Source organism: Poecile atricapillus, chromosome Z, assembly GCF_030490865.1.
Source record: "Poecile atricapillus isolate bPoeAtr1 chromosome Z, bPoeAtr1.hap1, whole genome shotgun sequence".
Lineage (NCBI taxonomy): Eukaryota > Metazoa > Chordata > Aves > Passeriformes > Paridae > Poecile > Poecile atricapillus.
In genome coordinates this window covers 36,615,593-36,643,411 of record NC_081289.1, presented here as the reverse complement: position 1 = coordinate 36,643,411, position 27,819 = coordinate 36,615,593, and the positions used below count along the sequence as shown (strand labels likewise).

The 27,819-nt window shown below is 35.8% G+C and overlaps 1 protein-coding gene across 3 annotated transcripts in view; it reads right to left on the bottom strand.

Moving 5' to 3' along the window:
* LOC131573468 (liprin-alpha-2-like) overlaps positions 1 to 27,819 on the bottom strand; it is a 281,397-nt gene that overhangs the window by 165,867 nt on the left and 87,711 nt on the right. For 2 of the 3 annotated variants that reach the window (XM_058827453.1, XM_058827454.1), the window contains exon 1: positions 24,073 to 24,153. The exons of the other annotated variant lie outside the window; for it this stretch is intronic. In XM_058827453.1, coding sequence (XP_058683436.1) covers positions 24,073 to 24,153 — 81 coding nt within the window. Of the gene's footprint in view, positions 1 to 24,072; positions 24,154 to 27,819 lie in introns of those variants that run through there. 3 annotated transcript variants of the gene reach the window in all.

The following is a 27,819-nucleotide window of genomic DNA, read 5'->3' as shown; positions in this document are numbered from 1 at the left end:
ACTTTAGCCAAGAAAGACAACTTGATTAATCTTTTATCAGATATGGCAAGCACTTATGTACAGGCTGCAGTGTTTTTTTTCTGAACTAGATTCCAGCCAAAGAGGAGATATGCAGATGGGAAAAATAGAGATGGGCAAAAATGAAAATGCTTAGCTGATATAATGCTTAGTAATTAAAAATTACCCTGTATGATACAAAATACACAAACATTTTTCTAATGTAAATATCTATACTTTGTTGGTCAATATTACACTATATTGTTCACTCTTTCACATAGTATCATGCTAATATTTCAATTAAGTAGCTTTTAAAGATAGAGATTCATAACAACTTCCAATAAAAATAATTTTATCACCATGTCATGGGAAAAATAATGGATGGAACCGGATTATTTTTTCATTCTAGCAGTAACACAAAAAGCCAGAAATTCAGGTCAAAAAAGCAATTTACAAGTTTACTTTCATTAGGTGATACAGTTAACTAATACATTTACTAAATTTTTATGCCTTCAAAAGTAACTGACTTTTATATCAAAATACTAATTTACATACTGAAAACAATCTGTGTATTTAATTTATATAGAACCATATTTCACATTGGGAAGTGAAATAAAGTACGTGTTTATTGAAATATTTAGTTCAACTTAAAACGTATTTTATGCTTCCTTTTCAACTGGTTTTCGTTCACCCAGTCCTTGTTTTGTATGAGAAGTAGTTTCATAACACACTTGATCCTAATCTAAGATTTCAAGAGAACAATAAAAAGATTTCCCTCAGCTGCAGCTATCATCAAAAACATATCTATGAAATCGACCATACTAAAGTATGGGTCTGTCTTGGTCTAAGCATTAGAAAAAGGGTAAATATGTATGTTGCTGCTAGTCCTATATTTTCCCACTTCCTCAAAAGATGACAATGGAAGTTGATCCATTCCTGTTTAACTCACAGTCCTGTTATTCACCATGCAAGGATTCACAACTCAATCAATTGACAACAAATTGAGAATCAGGATTACAATGTGCAATTTTTAATTCCTAATCACGTTATTTCTTGTTATCCATGATAAATATGTTCCTGTTAGCCACTTAGTATTAGACATGCTTTGCATTTAATTCCCTTCGGCCTACAGTGGACTTTGAACTTAATTCTTGCAATAGAAACACTATTTGATTTATTCATCTAGTTCCACCATTCAAAAGAATCACACACCTTAATTATAACAAATTTACAAGCTCTGATCACTGTGAAAGCCTGAAACCCCTTGATCTACTCAGCTATTGGATTATATACATGTACATGACTGTGATGCTCTGAGAACTTTGTTTTATATGCTGAAAACAAAGCTCATCATATTTCAAATCTGATCAATAAAATCTTTCATATAGATTTGTTTTTTTTTTAATGTGCTGTTGATCATAAGCTACAGTGACCAGTGACAGGACCTGAGGGAATGGCATGAAGCTGTGTCAGGGGAGGTTTAGGTGAGATATTAGGCAAAGGCTTTTCACTCAGAGTATGGCTGGGCAATGCTCTCAGACACACAGTGTGACTCTTGGGGTGCGCTGTGCGGGGTCAGCAGTTGGACTTCCATGATCCTAGTGGGTCCCTTACAACTAGTGATACTCTATGATTCTGTGATTTTTTAAATCAGAGGATGTAGATCTCTGAAAAAATAATCTCAACATAATCATAAGGAAAAAGTCTTTGAGTTTATCTTTTTAAGATTTTTTAAAAAACTAATTATAATCTAAAACATGGCAAAGAAATTTTGGAGACAAACAGTAATGGTATCAGCAATCTGCTCCAACACCTTTGGAAATAGGCACATTATTTATATGCACAGGATTCAGTCCAGATTTACCTATTTACAGTCACATTTCCTCATATTTTGTTAATATGTTCTTCAATAACTACTGGGTATCACATACAAGGTATCATTCCGTGATGCCAGATTATCCCACATCACTGTGCCTCGCTGTTTCTCTGTATTTTGATGCATTTAACATCTCTCAAATGTGCCTTAGAATTGACTATTCCCTAGATATTTGTCTTTTTTATTGCATTTCTAAAGCACAGGCTCTAGAGGCTAGTGTGTTTTTCCCAGCATCTATTGATAATGAGAGCATTATCTTCAAGTCCATCCAGAGAATGAGAACATTTATTTGATAAATCTTTGTGTACTTCAATCTAAAAACCATCTACAAAAATGTCTCTTCTTTCCAGAAAGTTGGAAAGTCACTTTAAAAATAAGACTGCTGCAGTTCTTTTTCTGTACTGGGTTTTGCCAATCTGTCTCATGTCCTCAGAAAAGGTTTTATGGAGGAGAATTTTTTATCAGACCTTTTCCTTTGAGTTTTTCTAGGAATGAAAGGAAAATGCTTTGCCTCTTACTAACGAAGTCACAAATGAAATTAACATTCCTTGGTGATGTTCCCTATGGAATTTGCCGCAGCACAATGTGGATAAAGGCAGTCTCTTTAAGTGGGATTAGTTTTGCGTAAACTTGAAAGGAAAACAAGGTTATCAGTTTTAAATGTGACACAGAATGAGGACCACATTTTATGAAATGGTTTCATAGACTGAAAAAATTGATGGACTTCTTTTGACAGTCCTAATTACACTGGATTATTTATACCCCTGATTTTACAAGCAGTCCATTAATAATAGCACTATGTTGTAACTGACCAAGAGCTACTTGAGTTTCAGAGGGAACACTGCTCTTACAGGGCTTTCTGAAGCAGCACAACCCTGTCATCACTAACTCCCTCTCCCCTTTGCTCACGCTGATGGACATCTAGTTGCAGCAACTCTGCTCACTGCACCTCTTGTACACAGTGGGAAAAGGTATTAGGAAGGCTAATCACAAGTCATTTCTAAATGAAAATTGTGACATTTAAAGCAGTAGAGAAAGTCATGTAGTCAATGGCCCTACTCCCTTCACATCCTCAATCTAAACACATCAGATTAAAGTGTGGGGAAAAGGGCATTTTAATCTCAGTTTACCTCCAAGGAATGATGGAAGGTCAAGTAAATTTCCTGAGTCTGTATGAGAAGTTTGTAACAGTTTTTCAGGATCACAGCTCAGTGGCTCAATTTAACTGACTCAATAAACCAGTTTGTTTAAGTAAAACATGAAGTTCAACCCTTTACCTTAGATACATTTGACACTATCTCAAAAATACAGAGCAATGTACTGCCTGATATCCCTCAATTTAGTTTGTGTGCATATTATAAATGAGACCAGCAGCAGCAGCCAGAATCTTTGCGTTCTTTTCTGTGTTAGAGTGGAGACACACAACACCAGACCTCAACAGTAAGTTTAGAGTAAGTAATCACCCTAAATAAGTGTCTGATTCCTTGTTCCAGAAAAATGGTGCCCCACTTTGAGGCCACCCTCAAGAAGCAGGAAAGGATGCTTTTTTTCAAAATATGGCAATAATGGCAGTTTCTGTGGGTGAACAGTGAGATGGAATAAGAAGTAAATGAGAAACATTCAGGTTTTGGACAGACAGCAAGACCTGCTCTTGCATGAGAAACTCGTATTTTCCAATCAGCCTGCTGAAGTGGAATAAAAAATCCAGAGTGGCTAAAAGCTCCAAAAAATGGCAAAAGTGCTGGGCAGATTATCCATGGGCAGCTGGATGTTTCCAAGGTAACAGCTATCTTGTCTTGTAGAACATTCTTCAGGTTTCACAATACAGAACAGTGTGAAAGGAAACCAACCCAGCCAGAGTTCAATGGGATGTCATGCACAGCTCTGTAATTTGTCCAGCATACAGAGGCTCTCTGCTTCCTACACCATGGAGCTTTCTTCCTGAAAGTCTTGCATATCAATAACAGCGCATTCAACAGGGGACCGTGCTGCACTGCACATTTTCCTGAAATGTCTCCCCCGTTCTCTGCAAGTCCCTTATTCAAACAATTGAACAATGCAGAAGGAGGGCAGAGAAGCTGCTGGTAACACTGACAGATCAGCCCATGCAGATGAGAGGAGCACAAAAGTACTGTAGTTTGTCTACAGAAGGCACCTGCCTCTAGCAGGGGAGGAGTCTGGAGCAGGGAGGAAAAGATGGGGAAGAGCAGAACAACTGTGCATCTGATGTATATCACTTTCCCCTGGAAAAGCCTGTGTAGTTAAATTTAGAAAAGAAATACAATCAAAATTGCATTGTGATCTAAATTAAGAAAAAGGCAAACTGATTGAAAAGAGGGATTTTTTTTTTTTTTAAGAACTGGTTCTGTTTTTCTTACCAAATACAAGAAAATGCTTTCTACCTAGAGCAAGGCTTCCAATATGTAATAACTTCAGTTTCTTCAAACCATTGGCTTTGTCTCATCAGTCTCACAGCCACTTCACTCTAATTTTGCTGTAACATCAGTGCCTGGCAATAAAACATCCTGTTAAGCATATGGTGCTGCAATATTCCAAGTCTAAAAACTTCTAACATTTCCATGCCCTTTCATGTTGGGATGGAAAAAGGTTCATTAGATAAGTCTCTAAAGATAATACCCTTTCCAAAATGTCTGTTCTCAGGGCAGCATGTAAGGGGTATAATGGGAAAAAGTGGTAAGATGGATAGAGGAAGTTGGAGGCAATCTGTATAACTTTGTACTATTCCATCAACACAAACTTTATTGATAATAAAGTATTGATATTAATAATGAAGTAAAGATATTGATAATAACATAGCAAAAAAGTTTAGACCAAGAGGAACTGGTGGATTGTTTTTCTTCCAAAAACATTCAAAGTGATCTCACAGATCAAAGTGTTTATTTTTCTAATATATTTTTTACATATTAATTCCTAGTCTGATAATATGCAATGAATTAGAAATTTTAGGCCTAAATTAAAATACATGAGAATGATCTAAAGTGAGATAAAGATCTTTACTGAATATTCTGGGCAGTTTTGTTGCATGCACTGAATTATGTGAAAAAACACACTTGGAGCAGTGCTAGCAAACTTCCCACATAGATGTTGGAAAGCTTTATACTGTTTAAATAAAACTGACTGTTGACACAGTGTAGAATGCAAAAACCATCTACTGAAAAGATTTTTATACTGTTTCTTTTATCTATTAATGCCACATTTTTAAAAACTGGTCCTGTCATTAAAGGCTAGCATATTAGGCCATGACTAAGACATATATTCTGTGTGCAATTCCAACTGTATATTAAATACTAAGAAAAAAAGCTTAATTCTGAAATTTAAGAAATATACTTTGTAAGCACTCTAAAATAAGGAAAATATGGTATGCAAACACAATTTGCACAAGCTATTTGCAGACAGAGAGAGGAAAAATATTTGGTCTTTCTAGGTCATTCATCTAAAATACTTTTCATAAGTGCTGAAGGAAAGTGGACGTAAGTTCTGAGAAGGAAAAAATAGCAATAGAGATATATTCAGTAACCTGAAAAATGTCATGGATTTGGTCAGCAGTCCTATATTGTTATTAATATAATTTAAAAAGAAATTGAGACTTTAGACTATTTCTTTGGATTCATAGCCCATAGTTAAGTATTTTTGGTTTGTATTCATGGCATACAAAACAACAAAACCCTCTTATTGCTCCTGGATCACAAAGGCCCTCAAAAGAGAAGTGACCTAACAGAAGAAGTCTATTCTTAAGAAAAGTTTCAAAGAAGGAAAAAATTGACAGTTGAACTCACTGGAAGATGTTTCTAATTCCTAAGAAAGGATGATAGAGGTTTGTAAATTATTCATCTTGCTGTGTATACTATTCTTTATACAATACTACTAGTGGCAGTACATAGGAGTTTTATTTTTACTTCTTTTTCTAGACACAGATACCCTTTGACAGAGTGAAACTGAAAGTCAGAAGAGGTAGTTAAGAAAGTCAATGAATCATAGATCCATGCCGACTACTTTTTCTGCCTTTTTTTCTGACGCTATCCTGCATTTATTCTCCATCTCCTGGAGAAAGAAAACTAGTTATTTTGCTTAGCAGTCGTTCTGACACTTTTTAATTACCGGTAAGTTCCCAAAAACACTGAAAATAAAGTACAGGTCATAGTAGTAGCCTGTTTATTGTTGTGGCTTTGCTCCTTGGAAATAAACAGAAAGTTTATTATCCTTCCTAAGTTTTGGAGCTCTTCAAGAACCACTTAAAGTCAGTTGCAATTTTTCCATCTAGAAAGATGGATATCAGATATTTAACCCAATACTCAAAAAACAATGCACTATAGCAAGTGCAAATAATAAGGGGAAAATAAATTCTAATACTTCCAGCTATGTGTGTAGCATTGGAAGAATACTGGAAATAGAAGTTCTGCATAATTGTGGGTAAGTTAAAAAAAAACACTGTTTTTAAAATCACACCTTTAGTATTGCTAATTTCCAACAACTACAAATAGCAGGACAACAGGGATTTTTTTTTTTTTAAGTAAATGTATCATAGAAATTCATTACAGAATAATGTATTTGTGGACCTATGTAGCTATGGTCAATGCTGGCCAAGGCACCTCATACATTTTATAATTTAGATACAATACTGCCATCAAGTTCCAGCATTTCTAAGACTGAAAGAGTTAAACCTTACAGCCTTATAATTTATATCAGAAAGATAGTGACACAAAAATATAACTTATTTTCTCATAAAAAAGGATAGTGATGCTTCATCATTTAATGTGTATTTGATTAAACTCCAACAACAAACAATTCATGGGATGCTAAATCTTGGAATATATAATGACATGATTTCATACAAAATTTTATATTTAAAATATTTAGAAGCACTTGTAAGGAATTTATCTTATGTATTTCCACCAGTTTTCCTATAGAGCAGTATTTTTTGTGTAGTGTATCATTTACACAGCTTTGGGGCTCATAGCCTTTGAAAACACTGACAGTCTGAAGAAGACATGTCAGCCTTTATCATTAATCCTTCTTTTAAGACATGGAAAAGGTTGTCTCACCAGTTGTTTATTCTGAGTACTTGCAATAGTGCTACCCTTATATAACTGGTAAAAAACTCATTATTATTGTTACCACAGCAGGATTTTAAATGGAAATGTCCTCTGTACCCCACAAAGCCCAATAATGTCAATTTTCAGGCTGTGAAGGAAACTTAAATTTCTTGAAGTATTTTGCCCCTCTATCTCTTAAAAACCCAAGATTGTACACAAAATTTTAGCTTTTCTTAAAGCAGGCAGAAGCAAGAAAGGAGCGGGATATAAAGAGAATTATATGCCTTCTTGTCACTGCTCTGAACAACGGAAGACAAGCAATAACTTATATGAAACAAGCTTTAATTTTTGTTTAATTAGCAAGCTGAGAAGCATGGAGTTCCATCTGTTTTGCTAGGGGCTGAAATAAATACTAATTCTTGGAATTGTGGGTCTACAAACAAATTTTCTCATTCTACTGCAACACCCACCTAATGCCAAAGATTGTATTTTGGCCTAGGAAAAAACCCTGCACATCCTACTGTCTTATATAGGTCCCAGACAGTTTTTGCTTTAAGCAAGGGAGGTTTGGAGCCAGCTGATATTTGGAAAGATAAATTCCACACAAGCTCTTTGACAATGAGTTGCATTTTCTGCCCTCTCTGTCATCCTTGGCTAACAGACTGTGGCGCCTTCTGCATCAAACAGTAAAGGAGGAGAGCCTAAGGAATTTTAGTCCAAGCAGCTCACTTCAAAAACAGGACTTTTAAAATGTCTGAGATACTGAGAAAAGGTTCAAAATTAGATTTGCAGGAGGTTGTTTTTTTCTCTCCTTAAAGTCTTAGCAAGTCAGTATAAACCCAGACTTTGAAAATCTGGGGTCAGTGTAGTTTTCTACACTGTAACATACACTGACTAGTTCTTCTTCCCTTTCTGGACAGTAACTCCCTAACTTCTTTACTAGAAGTCCTTGGATCTTGCAGTTAGACACACTTGGTTTTGTTGGGGAAAAAAAAAAAAAAGTCATTCCTTTAACAAAGCAGAAGACTTTGAATTTAGTATCTCTCAAGATTAGACAAGATGTACAAAAATTGAAGTTTTTCTGAAAAATGTCTTCAAATTGACCCCTATAACACTTCTTTTTTTTTAAAAAAAAAGGACAATAAAGCAATTATAAAGCTGACAATTTTAATACATGCAGTTTTTCAAGCATACTATACCATTATTTATTAAGTCAAGACTGATCTCTCGATATGCAGACTTTGACATAATAATTTTTTTTTGCTCTCTCAATTCTTAACAGATAGGATGACATCAAAACTATTTAGAAAATTAAGCAGACAGAATTCTCCTTCAGCAATGTAAGTAAAGTAAACATATCATAGAGATACTATTCAAATTTGAAAGCAATTCTACTACAGATCTAAATGAACATTATTTTTATATTGTTATTAATGGAAGGTGGATATAAAAGCCAAAACTACATCTGTTCTGCATTGGAAACACAGTCTTACTATGGTTATATGCACAAAATTTCATATAAATATCAGTAAATGGTGTTTATTTCAGCACAGAAGAGTAATTTTACCATGTCTATATCATACTCAAACAACATTATGCAAAAAGGGATCATACAACCACACATCAAACCTTGCTAGACAAAATTTTCTTGAAGAATAACCTATTCCTCTTTAAATTTTCAATATATAAAAATATGAACTAAGTTTAAAAACAGGCCACATAATTACTGTAAGCAAATCTGATTTGAACAAAAATCAGCATATAAAAAAATTGAAGATAAGCATCCTCAGCTGCTCATATAATCTTTGAAACAGGCACTTTGACAGTAGTTTATATCCTTGAACAGTACACAAAAAAGGCTGGTGTATCTGTAAAGCAGGTTTAGAAGTTCTGTCTGAACTTCACAGTACAGACATCAAGTCAAGTAGAACATCAAGTGAGATGAACATTGTCCTGAAAGTGAAGGTAAACCATTTCTATTGGAAAGATGAATTCTCAGAGGATCCTAAAACACTGAAAAAAGAAGGGAATCTGTATTTCTTTTGATCTTTAATCCAAATTTCTTTTTGAAAAGAGAAAAAATAGAGCTGTACCTTCACTTAGCAAAAAATGTGTCTTAGCTGTGCTCACCATTTATAAAATTTACATAATTGAAATGATTTTAACTCTCACACATCACACAGAAAGACAGGTATGCACAGCAAATAAAATAATAATGTCAACAAGCCTGCTAGGTTTCTCATGGCCAGATAAATTCATTGCTGAATTTTCTGAAGAATCTCAAACCTTAGTTTATGTAAAATCTTCAGAGCTGTAATTAAACCCTGTCAGGAAGTAATATAACACTGTTATTTGGAAGAAATTAGGTGGAAGAAAATAATGGGTTTGACTCTCCATTCTTACACTGGTTTTGTGCAAATGTGAGGTGAAAATCATAGCTAACATGTTTGGTTTCCCTAAATATGCAGAGCATATGGAATGAAAATGTTCTTATTATTTCTTCAGTAGATTATACGATCCAGTCATACCATACTGTATATTCAGCTGCTATCTGAGTATATATTTTTGTCATGTTCTATGAGATGACAAAAGTACTGTAACTATATCAGAACTGTAAGTGGAATAACAGCAGACTAAATGGTGATAAAGCAGCTGGTACACAAAATGAGTGGGACTTGAATTTGAAAATATCCATATCCTTTTTTGTGTGTGAGAGAAATATAATCCAATTTGTGATTTGGATCTCTGATGCTGCAGCTGCCATAGGAAAGCTTCCAGCATATTCTTCAGCCACACTACTCTGCACTTAGCTTCTCAAGATTGAAATGAATGCTAATTGTTTACTTGGTAAAATCCTCTCTTCAATAAAAAACAATTCCTTTCCCTAAGTTCTGTCTTTTCAAGAACAGTGATCTTCAAAAGAGCTAACTTCAGCCCTTTTCCTAGTTTCAGAGATCTAGATTTGTTACATTTTTGTTTGGTGGAGAGGGAATTACCAGAAATTCTTTCAAGGTGCTGACTTGCCAAAAGCAAACACATTTGGTCTTGAGTTATTGGTCAATGCACCTCATTCCCTTGTTCTGGCCACCTTTGGGGAAAAAATAACCACCAGACTAAATGTGATTTTCAAGTATTACAGCTGCTTAATTGCACACTAATTTAAATTTCCTCTCAGTTGCTTAATTGCAGATTTAGACTTACATACTGTGGCATTCCTGCTTTTCTAGTGAAAGCTGTGACCCAAAATAAAAATCATTACAGTATCTCCTTGTGCATCTGGCTCTTGAATTTTCACCTTTCAGCTCTGAAATCCTTCTTCGTTGGTGGGTGGTCAGATAATAGATTTTTTTCTTGAAACTGAAATGAAGTGTTCAGTAGCAGTTTTCTGAAATCTGGCATTCTCAGAACGAATCACAGAGAGGAATCATGTTAGCAAACATAACAGCTCCTACCATATGCTGACTTTCCCCAGCTTGTTTAAGGTCAGAGGTCTCCAAGGGGTAAAAGTCTTTAAGTGAAGTTTGCTTCACTTAGATAATAAATGAATACAATGGAAAATAATTGCCTGGACAGTCCATTGTTTTCTGGAGAAAAGGAAGGTAAGCTCCTTCTCTGATCAGACTTCTACACAGCCTTACCCAGTGATATTCCAAAAGCAGTAAAAAAGCTGAGGAATAAAAATGTTCTATTTATAGAGCTCCCAACTAGTGCTATCTAGTCAGATAGCATGGAAAACAGATCCTGAAATATGCAAGCATTTCACTTAAATCATGTTCCTACCTACAGGAGTAGAGGTGTGATAAAAGACCAGCACACAAGGCTGGACTCCTTCCTGGACTCTATTTCAATGCCATATCAAGCACTTCAGCTGGAGTTCCACCCTGACATTAGAATTTCATTAGTTTATTATTTTACTCAGATGCCACAAAATAACCAGCCTTTGGCTGACTGTATGTATGCAAAGCGAGACTAGATTGCCATACCCTCAAATTTGTCTGGAAAAATACAAAATATTTTACGAATAGTGTCAGTAATTAACTAGTACTCAACACCATATTTAAGCGGTCTGTGACAGCTAATGACAGCTGCATAGCTGTAAGAGCTCATGCTTTCTCAGAGATATTTTTAAACTCTGGCTGCTGAAGTCCCTCAAAATTACAAAAAAAACCCCTCCTACTATTAAAAAATTATTTCAGTGCTCCAAAGATTTCTGATACCTGGCCATTTATAACAGATTCCAAAGTGCTATTTTTTCATAGTCAAATATATGTACATGCACACAAGCACATATTCAAATTCAAGTATATATACTTGATTTATATATATATATTTACAGGGAAAAAATAATCCAGTGAAGAGTGACTGCATAGGTACTGTGCGAAAGATTTCTCACGTGTATTTCTCAAATTTTGCGGGATAAAGCTTTATCAAGACACTTCAAAAATAATGTCAGGAAAAATCAATCTTCTACAGTATCATTTCACAAACATGCTGAAGTACTGGCATACTTCATGTGGTTTACTATAAAATACAAAATATGTATTATTTTTAAAAAGTCAGAGCTCTTGAAGGCTAAATGGATTAATTTACCATTGACCTAGAAACTGCTCCAAAACACTTCAATAGAAGTGTCACAACATCATTATGGCACTTCATGAACAAAGCCCCAAACCAATCAAACAATTAAAATACACAAGTCTTGTGGTGAAGGCAGAAAACATTTGAAAACAGCAATGTTTCTCCATGCTACTAAGCCTAGTGACCACACAAACTGAGCTACAGGTGCACCTGCAAGTGCCACTTCTCTAAAATGTATCTGACAGTTGATGGAATAACAACTTTACTGATTTCCCTTAACTTGACAGAAAATTTTTATCATAAACTGGATAGATAGCAAATTTACATTTTTTAGTAAAAAAAGGTAATTTTTTTTTTAGACTTTAGTTTTGTGGAGATATATGGATGCTTATAGTAAAGGATTAGGAATAAATATCTGGAAATCAATTGTCTGTCATATACATGGGTGATTTTTTTTTTATTTTTTTTTTTTTTTAGTGTTAGGATCTTTAACAAGTTAGTAAAATAAATTATTTTCCTACAGAAATGGACAGATAACTAATCCTTTTAATTTTTATTTTAAAAGTGATAAATAAGAACATGGATTTTTCCATGAGCATTTTCTTTGAACTTCTGAATTGCCTTTTCTCCTTAAATGCTTAAAGTATACTAAGTATAATATTGCTGTAATAAATCCCTTCACAATTACTCTAGAGACAGAGTCACAAACCATGCTGGAGTCAAGATGATTTAATTTAGTAATTCTGATTGACTGAAAGAGTGCAAACTGCTCTTTCCCCAGAAGGTTGTTTGAAGAGATAAATTCTTGGTACAGCCTACTGAACATAAATGCAAACAGGATCAGGAGCTGGTGTTAGAGGCTAAAATGTTCATCAGATTTCCCTCTTTACAAAGGAAACCTAAGAGGTGATGCAAATTGCAGCAAACTACAGACATATATTTTCCCTTTATTCTCTATTTTTAGCAGTAACATGTAAAATTTCTTACAGATAAACATTGCATTTAAGTAGTAGATGCCTATATGAAGAGGGAAGGGAATTTAAAACTAGATAATCCAAAGAACTCTTCCACTTGCTGAATAAAAAGATTGTTACTTTACAAAGATTAGAGATTAAATTCGACATACACATTACTGATAGTTTTGTGCTTCCAGAGGTTTAAGCTTCCCTCCAAAAATTGCCTTTGAATGATAAATAATAGTGAGTAATGAGAGTTGGTTTCAGACACCTGTTAAGAATATCCTCACAAGCCATAAGTGAGAGAGAGGATGAAACTTTGCCCAAATCTCAAACTTGCAGTGCAGTTGGGCTAATCAAAAGAGGGAATTCTATCATGTTCCCACTCTCAGGAGATAAACATACCTACTACAGTCATCAGATTTGCTGATGTGATTTGTTTGAGACACAAATGTTGATGTTGACAGCTTTACTTCAAGCAACAGATGTCTGTATATGTGTATTTAGTGTAAGTTACTGATTTTTTTGCTGAGCACAGTTTAGCAGATATTTAGCTTTATGCTTCACTGTTCATCACAGTGCTAGCCAATCTATCCTAGGTTTCAGGCCAACAGAGGCCATAATATGTTTTCAAACCTTACGAGATACAGAATCACAGAATCAACTAGGTTGGAAAAGACCTCTGAGATCATCAAGTCCAACCTATCATCTTTCAACCAGATTAGCACTAAGTGCCACATCCAGCCTTTCCTTAAACACTTCCAGGGACAGTGACTCCACCACCTCTGTGGGCAGCCCATTCCAATGCCCAGTGACCCTTTCTGTGAGGAGTTTCTTCCTAACAGCCAACCTAAACCTTCACTGGTGCAGCTGAAGTCTGTGTGCTCTTGTCCTATGGCTGCTTGTCTGGGAGAAGAGACCGACCCCCACCTGGCCACAGCCCGCTTTGAGGGAGGTGTAGAGAGTGATGGGGTCTGCCCTGAGCCTTTTCTCCAGACTAAACATCCCCAGCTCCTTCAGCCGCTCCTCACTGGACTGGTGTTCCACACCCTTCACCAGCCTTGTTGCCCTTCTCTGGACATGCTCCAGCATCTCAACGTCTTTCCTAAAGTGAGGAGCTCAGCACTGGACACAGCACTCAATGTGCAGCCTCACCAGTGCTGAGTACCAGGGAACAATCACTGCCCTGCTCCTGCTGGCCACGCTATTTCAGATGCAGGCCAGGATGTTGTTGGCCGCCTGGGCACAGCTGCTGGCTCATGTTCAGCTGCTGTTAACCAATACCCCCAGGTCCCTTTCTGCCTGGCTGGTGTCCAGCCACTCTGTCCTCATTCTCTGGTGCTGCATGGGGTTGTTGTGGCCAAAGTGGGGGACCCGGCACCTTGTCTTGTTGAGCCTCATGTCATTAAATTCAGCCCATGGATCCAGCCTGTCCTTCAGCAGAGCCCTCCTACCCTCCAGCAGATCAGCACGCACATCACACCACAGCTTGGTGTCATCTGCGAATTTCCTAATGGCAGACTCAATCCCTTCATCCCAATCAAGTATTAAATTTAAAGATCTTAAACAGGGCTGGGCCCAAAGCTGATCCGTGGGAGATGCCACCAGGGACCATCCACCAACTGGATTCAGCACCGTTCACCACCACTCACTGGGCCCAGCCACCCAGGCAGTTCTTAACCCAGTGAAGGGTGCACTTGTCCAAGGCATGGGCTGCCAGCTTTTCCAGGAGTATGGTGTGGGAGATGGTGTCAAAGGCTTTGCTGAAGTCCAGGTAGACAACATCCACAGCCTTCCCCTCATCCACCAGGTGGGCCACCTTATTGTAAAAGGAGATTAAGCTGGTCAGACAAGACCTGACCCTCCTAAATCTGTTCTGGCTGGATCTGATCCCCTGGATGTCTCCTTGAGTGTGATCACACTCGAGATGATACATCAAAGCCGTCCACTCAGTCAACCTGGAACTCATGTGGTTACATGAAACAGAGGTTCAATTACTAACCTGAAATTTTCTGTGTCTACTACTAACGTAAAAGTATGGCAAGGAAAAGCAGTTTCCATAACAACGTAAAATAAATCTTTTTCTTTGCTTTATCAAAACCATACATTAATAGCCAATCTATCCTAGATACAAAGTTTTTTATTTGCTCGGAAATGTGAGATGATAGTAATAATCTTCTCCACATAATATTTATTTTTATAATAGAGTCCTAAGAAAATGATAAAAGACACTGCAAATAGCACGCATGGAAGAGACTCATCTGAAGTATGACATGAGAAAGTCAACATAGTCTTTATCAATATAGTCGTATTGACAAAGGTTAGGTCAACATTCGGCAGCTTATGTTCCTGGACTCCTTTAAAAAAATACACTCTCCCAGAATGTGATTTAGAACTGACAAATCTTGGCCCTTATTCTGAAATGCTGTTTATCAGGTCCTGCTGTTACAGAAATCAAGTGTTTTGTTTTCTATGAGGAAATCTGAAGCAAAATTCCCTGTTGTCTCAACTCACTTTGGTTTGCATCGTGGTTTCAGAGTGCCTGGGTACCTCCTGGAAAAAATGAAATGGAAAGATAACCTGTGAGAGTGAGTCTGATGCTTTCCATCCCTTTGTGGATGTACAGCCTGAGGATGTGATGACCTATTCCAAAAAAACTTCCCTGTGGATGACACAGACACATGATCCTCGTCTTTTGCTCTACAGGTTGAATTTACCCTGCCACAGTACCTACTAATGGAGACATAAACACAAGAATCCAGATCATGTACCTTCCCTTTCTCCTTGGTTAGGCTCAGACCCTACACCCCTACAGATAACCACACCCTCAACGCATTTTCAGAGCTACTGACATCTCCTCACTGCCCTTTGTAAAGCTTTGCTCAGTGCCAACACTGCTGAGACTGATGGTGTAGACAAAGTCATTCCTCCCACTGTGCCACCATGATGCATGCAGAATACTTAATTAAAAATATAAATAAAAAATTAATGTATACTCTGTTAGGCCCATCAGTAGGAGTAACACATTTCATAGGAATAAGCACTCTTAGTCATGCAGAGCTGTAAAATTCCTCCTAGTGTAAAAATAACACAGAACACTTTAGTTTCCATGAATCATTAATTTTAATTCTTACAGTGAAAATACTGAATCCATATTCTTCTCATTAGTTTATATCTTTGAGTGAATCACAATTCAACTGAATTATGCCAGCTGTCACTTTAAAACAATCCTAACCTCAGTCCTCCATAAATGTTCTGCTACATAACTGCCAATTGAATATTGAACTAGACAGGAATAGATGAGGCAAAATAAAATTTATTTACTAAAATCACTACTAAGAAATTTAGGATTAAAAATATTGTAATGTATACTAACACTATTGCATTCAAAATGAAAATACAACCTATAAATAAAGGTAAAGTTATTTACTTTAATGCTTCTTAATTTTCCCCCAAAAAGGCGTATCTATAGGCATAGTTCCTCATAAATTGCTCAGCAAAAACTTTATTCACATCTCAAAGTATTTAAAACTATTAAAATAACTTAAGCACTTTTTTGCTTAACTTTGATGATAGGATAGTTCAACATGCCAAGTATTTTGTGTTTACTGCCTTCAGCTGCTTTCTTTCCTTGCTTTAAGACAAATATAAGTAAAAGAAGAAATTCTGAGGTAGATCACCCGTCTTTCAACATCATCAGCTGATGCTGTTGATAGTGAATACATTATGAGTATCAGGCCCCTCACCTTATGAATTTCCAAACAGTGTAAAAAAAAAAAAACCTTAAGGACTTTATGTAAGTTCTGTATATAAAATAAAATTAATACTATTCTAGGATGGAAGTGTTCCCTACTTGGTCCAATGTGTAGCAAAGCAAGAAGGCGGTAGCAGTATGATCTAGATCTGAGACAGCTACTAGGAATATATTTGAAATGTACAATGAAATTAGACAATTACTTACACTCTCCTCTAAGACAGGGATGGGAAAGTTTCATCAGTGCTGCACAGCAAGATTGTAATATTCATCAAGGGAAAAACCTTGCCATTTCCAGAAGATTATCATCACAATTTATATAGGATGTTGAGAACATTCCTCCACAGAGAAATAGTCTGTGCTCTCTGAGAACAGGCTATGCCTCTATTGTTCTGCTTTTCCCTATAAAGAAAGCATATTATCTGAAACTCTAAACAGTTTGTATTCTTTTGGACCAACAAATATCAAACCAATACACATTAATGTGCAATAACTATTAGTATCCTTACTAGTCTGGAAAGCACCAGTACATTTCTTTATTTTCCATTCAAATTATGGTAAAATAATCCAACACTGAAAGCTCTTCTGAAATTGAGGCAGAAACATGGTTTCTAGCTATGATTCAGAAACTGTACCATGATCCTATTTCTGGAAAAGGAGGAAAGCACTCCTATTGCTATTCCTCCTACTGGTCCCCTGCTTTTATTGGTCACATCCACTCAGCTGCAAAAGAAACAGCAGCTCTGTTTTAGCTCCACTACTTCTGGAATAAAAAGAAAAGGTACTTTCTGACTTTTTCTCATTACATTGCAAAGTAGAAGTGGCCACACTCCATATGACAGGAATTCCACATAGGAAAGTTGCATTGACTGCTCTGCTTGGTTACTGTTCAGTTTCAACAAATAAAATAATGGTATTATGTAGAAAAAAATACTTTTTTATGACAAACAAAAGCAAAATCTACATGAATATTTACTTAAGACAAAGACTTTAAGCTCTATCTTTCTATTTTGTTGTATCTATGTATATAAAGATCCTGTATTCTTCACTTGCTCCAATTATTGTATTTCTTGAGTAACCAACATTATTTACAAAATCTCTACAACTGAAAAATACTACAGACAGTTCTGTGCTCAATTACTTTCTTAATTGATTTGTGGGTTTTTTTGAAAGCATGTGTGTGTGTATGTGCATACAGTTAGTTTCGACTTGCAGCTTTTGGGAAGAAGGTTTAGTTTTCCTGATTTCTACACTGAATTCATGGTAATTAGGTTTATCTTAGAACTATAATGGTTCTAAGTTACTTCTTTAGCAACCTGTGTTTCTTCCCAGAGAAGGATGCAAATGCCACCTGTAGATCTAAACAGTCAGTTAATACGCAGTAAAGTCAGCCTTCCCAGTTCACTGCATGCAGAGCAGATTCATAAAACATTCAGACCATTTTATTGACTGGATGGAAAAACAAGCTACAGAAAATATGGGGCCATGCAGCACTACTGATTTTTAAGCAGGAGGAGGGTAAATGGTGGGGCAGCCCCACAGCTGGGGCAGCTCTCAGCCCAATTCCAGCTAAAATCCAGAAGCCAACCAGAAACCAAGTGCCTCTTCAGAGATGGTCTGTGTGCTTAGTTGTGGATTGTGGTTAAAACACTGTCTTTATGAGCTCTGATGGCCACAAATTAGAGCTCTCTGGAACAACAGAATTATGCAAAAGAAAAAACCCAACTCTTGTGCAAACAAAATTATTTCTGTAGATACCCAAGGCACATTAAATACTTCACAGTAACACAGTTTTAACACATTAGCTGAACACTTCGACAATGCTCTTATTTTCCTGTCAGACTGAATAATTCTGTTCCACTTTTGAAGTCCAAGTGCCACATTCTCACCAACTAGGTAAAATGACCAAACTTATTAATTGTCAGTATAGCTGAACTGATTAACAAATGCTCACATTCTCCATTATAGAAACAATTCTACAAGATTAAATTATTATAAGTTTATTTGGCATAGCATGTTTTAATGTGTAAAATTTTCTGATATTTGTCCTTCAAAATTTTGTAGCTGTGTACAGAGAAATAATATTTTTGATTAGTGTCAGAATAACACTGCATAACCAGGTCTGTATCTGAGCAGAAAAGCTGTAAGTTTGTTCTCACCAAACAGCCAATAAAAATACGTATCACAGAATAATAAAAGAAAATAATAGTAAATAAAAACCTTGAACATGAGGCCATTTGTCATTTACTTCTGAATAGAAGAGCCTGTAAGTATATCTCTCACACTACTCCTCTGAAGTCCCTGAATTCCAAAATTATATAAAACCCACTTATACAGCTATAAATATTTCCAAGGTATTTGCAATGCAAATCACTTTAATATTGTCTCCTGCCTTTGACACTGCCCATATTTTTTAAAGATTTCTTTCTTGGCTACACAGTAAAGCACTGGTCCAGCATTAGTATTTTCTGCCACTGTTAACATGTCAGAAGTCTTTAAAACCTAATTCACTGTCAGTCTTTCTTTCTGCCGCTGTTATTTTTATTCACTAACACAACTTTCAAAGCTTCTGAAGGCCACAGCAACCTCCATGATGTGCGCCACAACTTCTGCCACACCAACCCAGTTACTCAGTGGACTCAGTGATGTTCACCATCATTACTGGTACCAGTTACCAATTGGTTTTCACAAAGATCATGCTCCTAGAACTTCTACCTGATGTTTCTGAAAAAAATGTACTGTGCCAGTGCCATAAATAAGAAAATAAAAATCTTTATTTATGCAAAACTAAGGGAGAAATCTCACGCCTGGCAGAGGGTTGCTGGAAGGAGCTGCTCACATGCTCAGCCAGCTGAAGCTCAAGGTAAGATCAGATTCCACAGCTCTCCCATGGATGAGGTGACACAAGTCTGAAAGTATACACAATTTTTTGGCTCTCTTCTGCATGTTATATGTAGCATATTTTCTACATGTGCAATTAAGTCTGCATAGAGTAGGAACAGTCACCCAATTTTACAGGAATTTTGTTGTGGTATGAGTGGTGAGATACAAGGTGACTAATAACCCATCTCCATCACCTGGTATTAATTTTTTCTCATAGCACTGGGTTATTTCTGCAAAGAAACTTAAAAGCTTTTTTCTTTGATACTAAATCATATGGCACTAAAATATGTGAAGCAACAAAATAGTTGAAAAGTTATGGCCTACTAAACAAGCAGAGCATGGCATACCTACTAACTCTATGCTAACAAGTACAATTACAAATTCTAACAAGGTACTTTCTCTTATAGAAGCAGCTTTTTGTTTCACTTACTATTTTCATATAGTAAATTCATATGAAAGAAAATAGAATGACTAAAACAGACAGTATAAAACAGAGGTTTGGGTAGGCATACAGATAATTTAAATTACTAATACAGATATCAATAGGACAACTAATGAGATTATCTAGAATTTCTTATAGAATCTGGGGAGGTTTTCCATAGAGCTCAAAGCACATTGTGTACCAAAAAGTAACATTTTTACTTGCATTCTATTAATTCACTGTCTCTTAGTAACTTTTAGTTGCTAAGAAGGAAGAGCCAGCAGAAATCAGTATCATGGTGATAGATATGTTTTATGTATAGATATGTTTCCCAATTTCCCAGTAACCCAGTTTCACACCTTTGATCAGCAGTGCACTTTTACAGTACTTCATAGTATATTTACAGTTTTTTGTCACATTAATATTTTAGTATTTCTATGCTGGTTTTGTAAGAAGGTAATTTTATTTCTTTATGGACCTTCTGATTGTCAGATAACTTAAAAAAATTCCTTTAATCACCCCAGTTTTCAGAAAATATCAACCCTCACTTCACTACTTCTTAGCAAAAAGGAGTGCATTCTGGTTGTCCTAAGAATGCATTTATAAAACACAAATCTCATCTGCCTATAAAACTGACTAGTATTGCTTCCAAGTCTTTTAAATTTCTGGTTAACATTTATGGAAACTGTTACTACATAGTGCTGATTTCAAAGCTAAAGATTCAGCCAGAACCATGACACAGTGTACTGCACCAATTTGAGGATGTTTTCTGTCTCTACTGCACATGCCTAGTTCCTAAGTCGGAACCTATTGGCAACTCCTTTTACTTTCCATTTAGGTCTGTGCTTAGCTCTGGGCTTTAGATGTGTGCTCAGCTGAATAACTGAAATTTGTAAGAGCTAGAAATACTGTTCATAGATACTGAAAGCGAAAAATATTCTTTTTGAGCTTGAATTCTGTTGAAATAAACATTATGTACAATAGGAAGATACTCTGAATGTTCAGAAGTTATGCATGCTAGTATTCACGTGTTACTGTATACAACCAATTCAAGAAAACAAAAAAAGATATTATTGTATATGACAAAGGCCAGCATAAAGTTAAGTTGCTTTTAAATGACCAGAGTAGTATTAAAAAGCTTTCAGAAGCAAAATCTGGAATTTTGGAATAAAGCTCCTTTGTGCTAAGCTTTCATAAAAAGAGGAACAACCCTCAAGGCCCCAATAAAAACAGATGAAATAAAAATATTTTTTCAGTGAATTAATGCTTCCAAATTCACAAACAAAAATCAAGTTAAAACTATCTCCTTTCAAATCCAAACTTTTCCACCTGTATCATTATTATATGCAAATAACCATTAAATACAGCAAAATACATAACCAAGCAGAGAGCAAGGCAATGTTACTACTTGAATTTTGCTGTTTACAATGTTCATGAAAGATGCTCATTGTGAAACTCCTGGGAAACTAATTTATCCACTTCAAGTAGCAGAAATACTATCTTTTTATCAAGCTTGAATGCAAAAAAAAGAAAATCACTGCTTTCTGTTATATAGCTGCAGAAGTCTGTCAAGGTTGGCACACATAAATTGAGATGAAATATAGAGATACTGAAATACAAAGCACTAAATTTTGGTATTGCCCTGGTTATTATAAAGTTAAACCTTGTTCATAACAGCATTACAACTCCTTCCTTTCAGAAAATGCATAACTTCTTTATCTAAGCTCCTCTCATATATAGCTTTTTCTTATTTTAATTGCTTTAATAAAGTATATTCTAAGGATCAAAGCTTAAGCTTCTCTGAATTATGGCAGGTGAAAATACACTGAACCAAATCATGTTTTTAACATTTGCAGAGTTTCAGGACTAATTTCCTGAGCAGAACTGTGGTACGAGGAATATCATAACTTCAAGTCACAGAGGTTGATGTAATAGTCACAGATATTGATGTAATTAGGGACAGACATTGGAGCACCAGGAATCTTTAGATAGTCTGTCAAACACTAACTCTGATTTTCCCTAGCCCAAGTGCTCAGCTAGATGCATCCCTGTATAGCCAATCTGATTCCTTGGCCACTAGAATCCAACTTGGTCTGATTTCCTGAGAACATCAGTGAAATGCTGATAATAAAGTTACAACTTGCACATTTGATTTTTGCTTCTTCTGTACCATTTCCATTGCTGAAAGAATTAATATGTTGTGTTAATGAATCAATGCACAATTAACTCAGCTGTTGAATCATTACATCAATGTACAATGAAATCAGTTGCTTAATCACTCGTTGCCCTCCATCAATCTGTGCTCAGGCCCTCATCTCACAATTTTTGTATTTGTTCAGTTTTGAACATGCTGGACATTGCTGTTGCTGAGATTATTTTCACATGTTTAGGTTAAATACCAGTGTACATATTTCAAATTAAGTACCATTAACCTGTCACAAAACTTTGAAAGCTATTTAAACAAGAGATTTTTCTGTCTCAAAGAGATTCAATATAACACATAGCAACAACAAAATAGGTAGGAAAGCAAAAGGTGAAAGTACTCTAAAACAGATCAAAATCAGTAACAAGAATCATATGAACTCCTTCTCAGCAGTTATTTCATTTGTAAGCAAAGACTGAAGTAACTCAAGAGGGAAAGAGAAGGTGGTCAAAAGGCAAACATGGTGGTCAAACAATGGAACCATGGAGCCAAGGCAAGAACTAGAAAGTTGCTTCACATCATTTTATACTGCACATATATAAATAAATAAATGGGGAAAAGACTGCAAAAGGTCATCACAGGACAATACAGGCTCTCTTTGGTTGATTATTTTATTTTATTTTAATTTTCAGGGATTTTTTTTAGCACACCAAGCTGTTCTAGAACACAAACACATACTGTGAAGAATTAACAACTTTAAATTCCAAGGTCATTTAACTACATTGTTCATTAAGTATCCAGGATGCAACAGGAAATTTAGTTCTACTTTCCTTTTATTTAGTGATGCCTTAGCTCAAAAATCTGGAGAAGAAATAATTTAGACAAGAGAATTTTTTGTATGTGGGATGTCTACAGTAGTCACAGGGATTGCTAGTAGCAATAATACATATTGTCAAAAATACATATACTTTAGCACTTATTTTCATAAAGTATCACAAAATAAGATATTCAGTTTGGTATCACAACCAAGCATCCTAATTTTTGTGACTTTTTCAACTCGGCATACTCAGAAAGAATACCTGACGCCAGGAACTGTGTTTAAGAGCACAGCTACAGGAGGCTGTACAGAATATTTAGATGTCAGTGTGTGAAAAAAGTAGTCATGCTGTAGAGGAACAGGCCTGGGGCACTCATGTCTCTGAATCACTGCCAGGATCAGCAGATCGTCACTGTTAGGAGGATGCCATTCTTTCTGCACAGCCCCCAACTACCATTTGACACCACTGTAAGAAGGGCAAGACAGCACAATTAAAAACAATGGATTTAAGAGGGGAAAAGAATGAAATGCAATTATTGGACTAAAGAAGGCTGTACCTGGATTTTGTAATAGAAGTTTGCCATTCATTTTATAATCAACTTTTACAATCATCTTTGCTTCAGACTGCTTGTTCTGGTTGTATACACAGGGCTTATTACACATTGAAGAATTCCTCTACAATAGCACAGGTAATAAAAAAGACAGACCTGATAGGCAATCAGGTGCAGGAAGGATATTTAAATCCTAACTGTATCAGAGGCTGGGCTGAAAAAGCTGTTGCCACTTTAAGTTAGTGGAGTGCTTGATTTGCCTTGCAGGGCCAAAATGCTCTAAGGACCATCTGGGGCAGGGGTGTGTGTGAGGGCTCTTTCATTTTTGTTTAATCTTAATGTAGGATTACATAGTTTTTTGGAGCTAAGGTACTAAACATTACTTATCAAGAAATGCTACTGGAAGATGGTTGTAATTAGATTGAATTGCAAGTAAGACACAGAGCATATAATACATTCTTAATTTAGCTAAGGACACAAGCTTATTTACCTGGATGAGGCAAAACTTGGTTTAAAATTAAGAACCTTAATAATCCTACCAATAGATTCTGCTGTTCTATCAATTGCACATGTATTAGTATTCACTGGAATCAAATCAAGCATCAGCTAGCATGAAATTACATTCAGGATTAAGAATTTAAAATCCAGACATGTACAACATACAAAGTTTTTAAAATATATTTTGTATAATATGAGTTTGGAATTTCTGGTAATTTCAACAGAGTGTTTATCTGACCTAAGCAGAGAGACAATGTGGGTCCATGTGAGGAACTATAAATTTAATTAATTGCAAGATGATACTATTATTAGAAAACCAAACAATAGCAAAATAATAATGAATGTAATTTTGCATTAGTATAGGAGCAATGATGTTCTGTTTTTTGTAAAGCAGCACACTTACTGTGATGATACTGACTTCTTACATTTTTTCTCCTATCTATACAAAACTAATGAACACATAAGCTTCTTAACATATTAGCTACTCTTACTCAAAGTTTACCTATCGTTTAAAATCCTTTCAGTTTCATTAAAGTTCACTTACCTGAAAAGTATAAAACCGGGTCCCATTAGGAGGATGCACTTTAGGAGAGGCAGAGACAGTGTTCATATCCGAGAATATCATTTCTGGTCACACACAATACAATCCACAGAGAGCTACAGATGCAGAGCAGAGTGCTAAGCTCGGAGACAAATCCTTTTATACATTTAGGGAGGCAATTGGACAAAATTCCGTCTGCCCCATCCGTTCAGACGTACAGTGGCAGCTCTTTGAATTCCTCACTCCTGCATCTGTGAGCTAAACTGTAAGGTCATTGCTCCCTGACCTCTAGCTCAGCTAGCCCGTTGTAATATGCACGATGAATAAAAATTAGAAATGCCAAAGAAAAGAGAGCCAGAACCTACAGTACATGGAGCTTGTGCAGAATCTGGCAATGCTTTGGACCTGCCCATCTGTTCTCAGTGATAATCACCTCCCTCCACCACAGCCTTGCAAAGTGATTATGCTAAGCATCCCAGTTAACCAATAAAACACAGTTTCATTTCAAGCAAGCATGCACAGTGAAAAACAGAGGACCTCTTCTGACTAACCTGAAGCATGCCTCGTGTTCAGTTTATAGCTGCATTTGATAACAACGATAATTTTATCATTTCAGTTGCTGACAGCTATGTTAACACATACAACTTGCTTTAAATAACACAAAGGTGGCTTTTTTGTCGTTTTGACTGTCTTGTCTAGAAAAAAGAAACTGTGCACTGCTCTACAAATTAGTGGTTTTTACATTTCTTAATTTTTGGTGCTATTACTGGGGAGAAATAAATACATGTGAGACTGTTTACAGAGCTATAGTCAGTTTAAATACAATACACATTATAAGCGTCTCTTTTCTCATTTTTTTCCTAATTTTTTTTTCTCCACTTCAGTCTGAATCTCTCTTGAAGAAAGGTTTACCTGACATTGCTAAGTATAAGGTTGGAATTTTATTCTTAAAGCCTTACTGTGCTTAGCAAAGCTAAACCTACTGCTTAATTCATTAGCTATACACAATATATTTTAAAAAAGTTATTTTTTAAAGTTGGTAATACTTGTGAACACCTGCACTGAACATTCAAAAACCATTCATCACATTTTTTCTTTGAACACAGATCATTTGAACTACATGAAGATAATAAAGAAAGTAATATTTGAAGAACTTGACACAGTTCAGCAACAAAAAATAAGTGTTCAATATACAAAAATTAAAAAGTAGGGTTACAGAATAGGGTAAAATAGCAAAGTGGTTGCAAAACTAACTTTGCATGTTCTGTCAAGTACTTTGTATTTTATTCAAAAGGTTTAAAAGAGACAGAAAACCCACCTAAGAAATGGTACTTTCAAAAGGAACTTGTCAGAATTCTAAAAGCCTGGTGAGTTGCCAGGCTGCCTATGTTTTTTATTCTGTTTTATCTTAATGCTTTTAGCAGTAGGAGATAATGCAGCTTCTAAAGTAAAATGTCTATGAAAGGAGCTGGAAAAGAGGCAGAGATGTCTGTCTGTTTAAATGTGTATGTCAGAGTAGTACATACTGTAATAATATTTTGTAAGCCAAAGAGGAAAAAAATCTTCTCAGATCCTATTTGTATCTCCCAATTTCTTATAATTACCATGATATAGCTTCTATAACATTAACCAAATCAAAGCAAAACTACTGTCTGGAACATTTTCTTAAGACATAGATTTCAGATTACAGTGCATTCTCCCCTCTTTGATTTATCTTCCAGAAGATCTAGATGCTTGTATTAGCAAAGAGGCCCCTCAACTGGTCAAATGAAAGATATCAGTTTGTTTATAATCTGAGTAGAGAATCTTTTATTATGAGCTGATACTTTCTTCTTTATAATATGCCTACCAAAAATGTGCTATTTCCCCACAGTGCAATGAATAAAGTTTCTTTTATGCACATTTAAAATGGTTTGCCCTAGAAGAAGAAAGAAGTTTACATGAGAGTTTCCTCACCAAATACATAATTTGAAGAAATCGTGTCCCATGTACATTCCTCCAATAGAAAAGTACTTGCAGTACTCAGTGACTGTACCTATAGCTCAAACTTCTCTTGTTTCAAATTTCCTAACTTTTAATCCTTGCTTCTACCAGGGATATAGAAAAGTCAGTTCATTTTCTGATACTAGTATGTTCTAAATCTTAAGGTAGTTAATTCACAGTTAAAACCAACTTCTTTAGTCACAGTTACAATAATGCCTTTCACAATCATAACACTACTGCTATGTTTAGACTTGCTAGTTCCCCATTTGTTCCTCTAGGTCTGCACATATTCTAGCTGTAGCCTTCCACTGGGAGCTCTTACTGGGATCACTGTTCACCATGTCTTGGCTGCCTGTTACTTGAAAAATGCTTACTTTCCTTGGTCCTTTGTCTGTTGTTTTGGCTTTCCTGCCTAGGTGAAGAAATTTGCAGTTAAAAAACCTGCCACCAATTCCACCACAAAGAAAAAGCAACAGCCCAAACCCCACCTGCATTTCAGTTCCAATAAACATATCTCCCTATCTAATCCGTATAAATCTGGAGAGATGGCATAGCATTGTAACTGTTCTTCTAACTCTCCACTAACTTCCACCTCATGAAGAAAGATAATGACTACGAATTTTCATCTAGCTCACTGCAATACAGGCAACATCATATTCTTGTAGGATCCTCAAGGAATCAGAATGTCATTTTGGTGTAACACTCAAAATAGATTGAAGACTTTTGTTTACAGCAGCTTCTTCTGAGGAATATGAAACTAGCCTCCTGTCAGGAAGTGGTTACAGCACAGGTAAATTCAGTAAAGCATGAACTGATGCACGGCAGAATGAGTGCTCACAATTACAGAAAGAGTCACATTTCAGAAAAGCCGGCAGCCCCAAAGCTGGGATTCAGCAATCTCCTCGGAACAGGAGCTGGAACCAGGTCTCCCATGTCTAATTGAATGCAACAACTAAGGAGGGTATCAAGCAACATGAACTGAAAGAGAGCAGAAAATGGAACTGAAGGAAACTGAAGAGACCAAACAGGACAAACATAGAAACACACCTAAAGGCTATGGCTACAGCTCAGTGGTAGAAGTACTTACAATGGATGCAGTCCCCATCCAAATATTTGTTCCCATGAATCTTCCAGCTAATGATTTAATTATTCCATAAACTGAGACTTGTGGTGGGGAAATAAAAAAATCTACATGAAAAGAAAAAGTTCTACATGTTTAAAATATGAGACATAGGAATGCTTCTGAGATGGTTTTAGTTCCAGTTACTTTTGAACATATGAGTTATCAAGCGCTGGATCTGTATTGTATGAATTATGTTGAACTTTACATTTTAATTAGATAGTACTCTCCAAAATTTTCAGTGTGATTTTTTATTTAATGCTTTTAAGAGAGTTTTTTTTATGCATAGCCTATCATTTTTGATAGTAGGTACAAAACCTAAAATATTATATATCTATATCTATATATAGATATATAGATATATACAGATATATATATATATATATTTAAAAACCCAGTAAGTCACACATCAAAAAGGCATATGTATGTATATATCATATTATTATGTAAAGTACTTTGAAAATTCAGGGACACTAATACAAAACCTTCTATTTCTGACTGCAGAGACAGGATGCACTTTTTTAAATTGATGAAGACACTTAGCTTTTTACTGTGCTAGTGTTTGTGATATATAGTGTTTCTTCAGAATATGTAGTGCAATATAAAGCAGATGTTTTGAGTTAAGATTTCAATCACCAGCTCTTATT